Raw genomic sequence first — 9,674 nt, forward strand, 5'->3', positions numbered from 1 at the left:
TTGAAACGTGGCATAATAGGAGAATTAATAAATACATTATATATATTTAAAAAACAAATACTAACTTAGTGTAATCATGTAATAATCTTTATTAAAAAAAAAAAAAAGAATTTTCTCAAATTTTTAAACAATTATTTTAATTAGATTAATAGGATTGTGCATAAAAAAACATGGGTCTCACCTGCACAAGTAAACATATTCCTATTATTATTTAACTGTTACACGCACACAAACAGGCCCCGGGCTTTCGGGATTTTGTATGTCACTTTTTCCCCCCCCCCCCCTATCAGGCTGTCACATTAAAAGCACATCAACGTGCCGCTGTAATCGGATCAAGAGCCCACACAGGAAGCGCAGCTCCCGGGGCCGATCCTGCCTCACTGTAATTAAAAACGACGTAATGTCATTTATTAGCATGATAGTTGCCGGCTACACTACGTTGAGACATTGAGGCTTTAAATCACGCACTGAAATAATCCAATCACTGTGGACTCCAGCTATTCGTCGACGAACTGGCGGTTGTAGATGGTTAGCGACGTTCCCCCGAGCCGTTGGATTCCAACGGTTTTGATGTTGTGTTTAGTCCTACTTCGGTGAAATTATGAGCCAAAGCACCTGCAACCGACACTGCTGAAGATTCTTCGTAACGTCTACTTACTACCTTGGCTCAATTTTGAGATTTATCACTTCATCATACTTCTTTGACACCGATGTACTACTTTCCTATGTGATAAGGCCTTGGCAAATATGGGAGACGGCTGTAATCAAATTAGATCACATTTGACTTTTGTCTGTGTAAACAAGCAAATACATCCTCTTAAAAGACACGATAGAAAAGAATGAATAGGAGAAGTCGAGGATAAAAAAAAAACAAAAAACGAGCAGCTTCCAAGTGACAAATTCCTCACAGCTCCGCTCACTTCTCCTAGCAACAAACAAAAACAAGGCAACATTTGCATTCCGTTTGCATTTTGTGCTCCTAAACATCACAACATGCTCACGCTGGACATTTTGGGACAAGTCATGCTTGGCCTTAAAAGACATTCAACGTTGATTAGGTGGAATTGTACGCTATAATATACAATAAAAGTGCTAAACAAAACAGTTTGTGGCTTTTTACATTCTTAAATAATCAGCAGTAGATTGGTTTCACCAAAAACAGGTTTTGGAGCAAACCAGCTTTTTGTGCAAAGAAACATGTCAAGCAGAACAGTGACTTTGACATTAATATTTTGGTAGTAGCGATTTATCAAATAAAAAATTGTTAGAATAAAGCATTCCACATGCATTCAAATGTTAGCATTCAGCTTTATCACGCTTGATTACGCAATACAATTTTGTACAATGTCACAGATACTTGAATATCCACAATAGTGCATTCGTTAATGCAAATGACTGGTATGTGGAAGGTCAGGGTTCAATTCCCACTTGGGCCACATTTTAGCTCAATTTCACATAATAATCATTGTCCAATTATTTAAAGCTGCTCTATGTAACATTTCCCCCCAAATATCTTTGCAATAGCCTTTTTATTTGAAACATTTTTTAATTAGTCAACAACTTACTGTAGGTGTTCACAATGGAAACTCCTGCAAGCCAATAACTTTCAGACTGGATTCGGGTTTGAATTTCCCGTACTGTGTCATTCATTTTCAACGGCACATTCACCCTGGCATTCAGCAATAGATCCCTCATTTACATTTCACAACAATTCAATGAGGCTCTGTGGGTAGGCTACTACAGTGGAGCTTTGACCAGTGAACAGGATGTGAGGGTTCGAACCCCCACCTTCACCAGATTGCGGTTCAATTTTTTTTAAAATTCATTTATCATTGATACTTTGTAATTTTCACATAATTTATCTTTCAATTTCCTTCATAAGCATTCAGCTTAGCATTCCCACAAAATTTCTGCAGAAATTGCACTTAGTCTAGTTTTATTTTTTACTAACAATTGTATCCTGTTTAATAGTTATCTCAATTTAAGCATGTAATACACAAAGTTAGGAGTCTGTATTTGTACACATTGAATGGCAAAATGGGTCAATTTAAAATGTGGCTTTTATTTTGTTTTTGGAGGGAAACAAAGTTGAGGATGTGACACCCGTGTACAGTACGATCTATGGATAGAATCTATATTTCATACAAAATCATCTACCAAGTGGTATATTTTTGTACTGGCATTAACACAAAACTGCAATATAACACGCACTTGATGAGCAGCATTACCAGAAGTACCTGCTGGGTGGTTTCAGTCGAGCAGGTTGTGCAGGCACTTTCTCACACTAAAACCTCAACCGCCATCGGACCCTCGCCCTCCTACCTTTACACTCACTTCAGAAACTCTTACCATATTTGGCAACATTAAGGACACTTTTTTTTTTTTTACTATTTCAAACAGTTCCCAGGTGTCTCTCAAAGTTGGAACATTCCGTCTGAAATCGCTGTTTTAAGGGGGCGGTTCTCTCTCATGCAAATGCGTCAGCACAGCATCCAATAAGTAATACGAACCCTTTCGACATTTTTAATAACATTCTGTGTAAAAGGGCTTACTTCCTCATTGTTTCTTATTTGCCTTTCCTTCCACCGTGTCTCATTTATGGCTGATTTATCGTTTGAAAAACCCACCGATGGCACGGGAACAGCCAAGCAGCTGCCAAAGGCGCTCAAGAGCGCCCATTGTTGTACATTTTGTTTATCAACAGAACGCTGAGAGCGAGGGCCAAAGCTAGCGCACGACTATGAGCTCACATCCTTTTTACGGACAGGCGGACAATGGAATGACATCACCTGTCGCTTGTTTGTCCCGTGATGCAGAGCGCCGCATCCGGCTCGTGTTTCCGTCTGTCCCGCGGGGTCGGGGACTTTTGAGTCGGGCCCGCCAGGCCGCAAATAATACGTCAGACGAACTGTTAAAAAGACAGCGTTGGGAAAAGAGAGCTTCTGGTAGAATGTAGTCCAAAAAAAAAAAAATCAAGTTAAGTACAGATACTTGAAAAATAGACATTAATTTATTTTTTGTTCCACCGCTATAAAAAATAAAGAATGAGCCTATAAGGTTCAGAGACCTGAAAAGCAAAGCCACACAAAGACCAGACAAGCCATTTTAACGCTTAATTTATTCACAATAATCTGTCATTTCATGTAAACACGTCAATATAGTCAACAGCACTCAAGCACCTTCACATTCCCAAATTTCAAACAGCTTCATATATAAAATAAAAAGAGTCAGGAGGCAGGAAGAAGAGGAAGTTCCAGGTGAAAGGTCCACAAAGGAGTTGGGGGGGGGGGGGGGCTGGAATGATGGGTTGGGCGATGGGGTGGGTCTCAATCCAACACAGAGCCCAGTTCAGCTGGAAGACCCTCAGCCTGGCGCCACTGAGACGTGCGTAGCTTGAACCATTTCTGGAGGGAAAACAGGCGGAGGGAGGTGTTAAAACATTGTTTTTTTTCTTTTTGTCCACAAAACCCTTGGCAGAACCTGAAAGACGAGAAGTGATTATGTAACAGACCCGGCATGAATAGTCCTGAGAACAGGTGCACTTGTGATTCCCTCAAAAAGGTCTTCAAACAAAACGGCGGCTTCTGTAAACACGCACCAGAATCTGTAGGCCCAAATTCCTTTTTGTGAACTGAACTTGATGGCCTATTTAAGGACAGAGTTCCAAGTCAGTTGGTCTCAGTCTTAGTAGCTTGCAAGTCAGTTGGTTGATGGCTGAATGGGTTCTGACTCAGTCATTTGTTCCAAGACTAAAGTAGGATCTAAATCTGTTTGTCTAAGTGTAAATGAGGTTCTAAGGCATTTATTTGAGTGTCCAAAGTACAATCCAAGTCTATTGGTCAAAAGTAGCCTCTAAGTCTGTTGGTCCAAGTCTTAAGTAGGTTCTAAGTCAGTTGTTCCAAGTCTAAAGTTGATTCGCGTCTTCAATAGCTTCTAAGTGATTTCCTCCAGAAGTCTGCTGGTTGAAGTCTAAAGTAGGCTTTAAGAATCAGAGGCATTTGAAAGTCTAAATTAGGATCCAAGTCAGTTGGTCTAAAGAAGCTTTTAAGTCTGCTGGTCCAGGTCTAAAGTAGGTTGACGTTGAAAGTACTTTCTAAGTAACTTTGTCTGAATCGAATAAAGGTTCTGAATCTGCCGAAACAAGTTTTAAGTGGATTCTAAGTCAGTTGTTCCAAGTCTAAAGTAGATTCTGTGTCTGTTGGTCCAAGACATAAGTAGCTTCTAAATGATTTGTTCCCGGACTGAAGTAGGATCTAAGTCTGTTGGTCCAAGTCTAAACTAAGTCAATGTTTCTAATTAGATCCAAGTCGGTCTAAAGTAGCTTTGAAGTATGTTGGTGTAATCTGAAGTTGATTCTAAATCACTTGGTCTAAGTCCGAAGAAGGTTCTGAGTCAGTTGGTCCAAATTTGAAGTATGTTCTAAGACTGGTCTAAAGTAAGATATACAGGTACGTCTATTATTCCAAATTTTAAGTAAGTTTGTTTCCTTCAAAAGTCTGAAGTCTGTTACGAGTCATTTTGTTCAAGTCTCAAGTAGTTTGCAAGAACTATGGTCTAAGTATCACATAGGTCCGAGTCAGTTGTTGCAAATAAATAAAATAGGATCTAAGCCTGTCCAAATCTTGAAGTTGGTTAAAAATAATTTTGGATTCCAAAGTAGATTTCTTGTTCAGCGAGTTGTAGGTCAATTGGTTTGTTGTTCCAAGAAGCAGATCAGATCAAGTCACATCAACAATTCATTTAAATACTTGTATGACGCTCTGAAATTGACACACACACACACATTGTGGGGAAAGTAGAAGGTTTTCTCATAAAGGCACCGAGAAAAGCCGTGTTGGCCTAAGGCTATTTTGGGACACTACTCTATACGTACGTATAAAAATACCATGAGTGGAAATAAATCTCTAGGCACTAATTCAACAACACTTTACCCTGTGTATACTTTTCTCGGTAGTAGTTTGGATTGGCCACTCGCATGTCGTGTTACATGTTCCTGGGCCTCTCGTCGCCGCATAACCGAGACAGTCGTCTGCTTTTCACCCCAAACAAACAAGGGGACTCACACACGCGGCGTGCAGAGGCCGCGCGGCACATTGTAAACGCCGTTTATGTGAAACGGGGAGTGGCCCCAAGCCCTCGTGCGTTACTGTGTATATGTTACTGTATGTGCGCGAGTGTTTGTGGAGCTCAACCTTTCCCCAAATGAGGGCTTTGTTAACAATCCAAGAACACTTGAGAGGAAATGAAGTCAAGTCTTTTGATCAGGCGCCACATGTGAACCTTGCACCCCGCCCAGACCGCACCGAGCCCTCTCGCACACAATAAAACAGAAGCACTTGAAACACCCGATGTGTACGCCATGTGCGCTTTTATACAATAGCAACACACGAAAAGGATATTTAGACATCACTGAGTTGTGTGTGGAAATAATGTCATTTCCGTTTGTGAAAACACAAACACAACCAATTCAGACTTACTAAAGTCCACAAACTTCATCAGTATTGCAGTGTTATAAGCTTTTAAAAGGTGCCATGGCACACTTTGTAGTTTTTATTTATTTATTTATTTTTATAACCTTTGATGTCCTTTAATTGGATTTGCAAGATAGTTATGATTTGGCCATAACTATCCAGTCAAAACACCTTAAAGATGGGGCGACTGGATTTCTCATTTATATTTGATGTGTAAATACGCTTTGCTCTGATTGGTTATACACTATATACGTTCGATGTCGGCTTTTACTATCGTTGTGAAGCAGAAGTCATCAAGCGTTGGATTTTTTGGCCCACGATTAGGAAACGTGAGCTGGCAAATCCAGATCCAGAAAGTAAAAACCCTGCCACAGTTTGGCTTTGGCTTCTAATGCTAGCTATCGAGCTCCTAGCAGTAGCTAGCTAGCACCTGGGGCTAAAGCCACTAGGGAGCTAACAAGGGACGGCTACTGCTAGGAAGCTAGCTAGTTAGCATCAGGGGCTAAAGCCAAACTGCGGCAGGGTTTTTACTTTCTGGACTTGGATTTGCCACTTCTGCTGGCTAAGACCATCCTGTCACAAAATAAATCATAGAAGCCGTCGAGATATACCTGAAATTTGTCGAGCTACTTCTAGCTTCAGTTGCTTCATTGACTGATACAAAGTTTTAGTCTTTTCCCCCCCCCCCCCCCCGAGTAATTAATTGAATGTCCGATCTGGAAGTGAGAGCACCATTATTGTCATCGGTTTCAATCAGGGGGCAACAACTGTGCCGCAGGTGAATCTTTCTTGGATGATCCTCATTTTTACGCCGACAGCTTCTGATAGTGTGACGTGTCTGTTTGATCAGGGTTGTTTACGCTGCAGATTCATGCTGGTGCTATGTTGTCAAACCGGGCCGGACTAACTGGTTTGTTGGCTTAATGTAGGGGAAAAAAAAGATGTACCATTTGCGAATGGATGAAAGTGTTTTAAAAACATGACATGAAAGCGAAAGAGCAGCTGTTGTCCATCCAGCACAATTTTGCTTATATGTAAACTTCATTATTTACATGGGTGGAAGATGATGGGGAGTGATACTGGACATGCCTGCATCACTTTTTTTTTTTTTTTTTTTTTTTTTACAGGGAGGGTGTACACATTCTCAGACTTTGTTACTAAACACTTTTTTTTTTTAATCAGTAGCCCTGTTTTGTTTCAGATTTGCTGTCTGACTAGAATAATGTCATTACAATGCCATTTTTGAACAAAAACATGGACCAAGCTCTGACTCGATTCTAAAACTGACCACAAGAGAGCTCACAGCGGCCAAATGGTTGCACAATATGGCCTGAGACTGCACAATTTTACAGTAGCGACTGTGTCTGTCTCATATATTGCGTAGCGCAGAGGTGGGCATCGAGGGCCGGAGTCCTGCAGGTTTTGCATGTTGCCCTTCTCCAACACAGCTGATGTATGATCAGCTCATCAGCTCATCTGCATAAGCCTGATAACGATCCTGTCGATTGGAATCGGCTTGTGTTGGAAGTGAGAAAGGCCCTCGAGGACCGAGATTGCCCACCTCCTGGTATAGTGTGAGGGTTTGTTGTGCCACACTGCAACTCAAAATATGTCAAAGTGTACTTTCGTACATGGCGGGTGGAGGGTGGCAGTTTCTATTTGGATTTCTGAAACATGAATACTGCAGGATGCAAAATGGAATAGATGTTAATATGTTTAAAGGCACATTTTAATTTATTTAGAGCGTAAAATACAAAGATAAATTAAAAAATAATCTAAAATAATGAACAAATTTGATTAAATGAATGTGTTAATTATGGTGAAATCTGGGATAATCTTAGTTTATGCTGAAATAAAACATTCATATAAAACAATATAAATTTATTAATACCATGTATATTTTAATATGCAATAAATTGTAACATTTATACACATTTTTATTTAATAAAATCAAATGTGTATAATATAGTAAATTTACACTATTTAATAAAATAACTCATTTTAATAACTTCAATTCAAGTCTTATGATTAGACAGGGCTGGATAATTGACACATATGCTTAAATAACTGATTGACAATGTGATTATATTATTTCATTAAATTTGTTTCTTAAGCGTATGAATACTAAAACGTATATTTTTATTATAATGAATAAAATTCATTAAAAGACAAAACAAACAAAAAAGATTTCCATACTCGAATTGTAATGTGCGCACGCACTTGCAACCCGAACCCGAACCCGCATGATGCTTGTTTGTGTGAGGACTCACCCGCGTCTCCTCCTCAGAAAGTCCGCACTCGGCGGCAACCAGCATGAGCGTCGTGGCGTCGGGATTCTTGCTGGCTTTAAAATTCTCCTCCAAAACTTTGGCCTGGTAGTCGGACAGCTTCATGCACTCCATGTCGTCTGCTCCGGAGTTGGCGTCGGGGAGGAGAGCAGGGGCACCGCTGCCGCCGGGGGGGGGAGTCGAGGGAAGCCGCGGGCTGTCAGGGGCGCGGGTTCGGCTGCGTGTTTTCGGACTACTTGCCGCCGGCGTGTGACGGCTCCCCGCCGGAGTCCCGGAGGTCGGAGCGCTCCTCCGTTGGAGGCGGAGCTCTGACGTCACAAACTGCATGACACCCCGGGCGGGTGATGGCTCATTTTTCTGTGACAGCTTGTAGTGGTCGCAATGCAGTGACGTCACAAGTGAAGTCAAACTTTCCGCTATTTTGGACTGTAGGATACCTTTATCTCCAAACTTGTGCTTGCTAGGTGACCTAACAACAACTGACTTACCACATAAACAATTTCAATCTACACTTGTAGCCCTTACTATCGCTAAAAAAAACAATTCTTGTTAACTGGAAAAATAAACAAACTCTGAATATCGACCAATGGTCTAACCTCCTTATAAATTACATTTTAATGGAAAAAATATCTGCCTCAAATAAAAAACAAATATCAAAATTTATAGAAACATGGTCTACGTATATAGAATTTTTTAACCTAATTCTGGTTACTTAATTCTGTCTGTTAGCGAGAGCCACTACATCGTGATAACTTACATTGATGTTTCTGCATTTGGCAATTTATTATTATATTATATTATTAGTATGGGATTTTTTTTTAATGGGCTTTAGGTGAACTGATGAATGCACGCACGCACGCACATGCACATGCTCACCCACATACAAATATATATATATATATATATATATATATATATATATATATATATATATATATATATATATATATATATATATATATATATATATATATATATATATATTTTTTTTTTTTAAAAAAAGAGAGAGAAAAAAAAAACAACATTTTTATTATTATTTTTTAAATTTATTTGTTGTTTTAAAAAAGGAGAGAAATGATGATGTCAAATCGAATGAACAATACTGAGCTCTCCTGAGAAAAAAACAAACAAACAAAAAAAAAACACACAAGTGAAGTCATTTTACGGGAAATGAATAACGTGCAATGATGCCTAGTTTTATTTTTAAATTGGCTGCAACTAGAGTGGAACTCGTTTGAATGGAATGTCACCAATCAACACTGCTGCATGAAAATTAAACTAAAAGAGGACATCTGGTCACGAGGATTTGACTATAAAACTAAACAAAAACATTATTATTTTTTTTTAAAAAGAGTATATTTTGAATTAGAGTAACTGAATATAATTTTACATTTATGGAGCCAAGTTACCATGACGACTATTTCCTGTTTATTGACATAACGAGTGAAAAGCGTCAACTTGCCGATTTCACTCAAAGTAAAATTATATTTTATTGTGGGGCACGTGCTAGTCAATCATAAATATACTGGTCACCATGGAGACGCAGGATAGACGCCCTGATAAGATATTTATGACAAACGTTCTACAATTCTGAGGAAAACGGTTGGAAAGCGTTATTGAGGTTTTGATAGGAAAGGTTATCTGTTGCTATGCTTTTAGCAACGATGAAGCGCTTTAGTGCAACAGCAAATGTACACTAGATAACATTTGCAATGGGAAATGGTCATAAAATGACTAATGTGCACGGTCCTTGTCCTTAGCATTATCCTTTAGCCACCAGCTAATACGCTAAATATTGAAGTGAGACAGTATTAAAGAATCAATTAAAAATTTCAACTACAGTTAATTAACAAGTGAATGCATGCAATTAAAATGATTTAAAACTATCAAATGATGAAAAGTGCAAACTTACTTT

General features: G+C 39.2%; 1 protein-coding gene across 1 annotated transcript; it reads right to left on the bottom strand.

The window, feature by feature from the left end:
- Positions 1-3,100: 3,100 nt before the first annotated feature.
- hopx (HOP homeobox) lies at positions 3,101-8,046 on the bottom strand. The gene is made up of 2 exons (XM_077577058.1): positions 7,742-8,046; positions 3,101-3,404 (listed from the first exon to the last, which is right to left on the bottom strand). The coding sequence occupies exons 1-2, from the start codon at positions 7,871-7,873 to the stop codon at positions 3,327-3,329; spliced, it is 210 nt and encodes a 69-aa protein (XP_077433184.1). The 5' UTR covers positions 7,874-8,046; the 3' UTR covers positions 3,101-3,326.
- Positions 8,047-9,674: the final 1,628 nt, after the last annotated feature.

Source organism: Vanacampus margaritifer, chromosome 10 (genome assembly GCF_051991255.1).
Source record: "Vanacampus margaritifer isolate UIUO_Vmar chromosome 10, RoL_Vmar_1.0, whole genome shotgun sequence".
Classification (NCBI taxonomy): domain Eukaryota; kingdom Metazoa; phylum Chordata; class Actinopteri; order Syngnathiformes; family Syngnathidae; genus Vanacampus; species Vanacampus margaritifer.

Excerpts from the sequence above, each read along its gene's own strand:
- hopx (XM_077577058.1), bottom strand. The coding sequence starts at position 7,873 with ATGGAGTGCATGAAGCTGTCCGACTACCAGGCCAAAGTTTTGGAGGAG. Across the intron at positions 3,405-7,741 it reads TTTCTGAGGAGGAGACGCGG|AAATGGTTCAAGCTACGCAC; the intron begins GTGAGTCCTCAC and ends TTTTCCCTCCAG.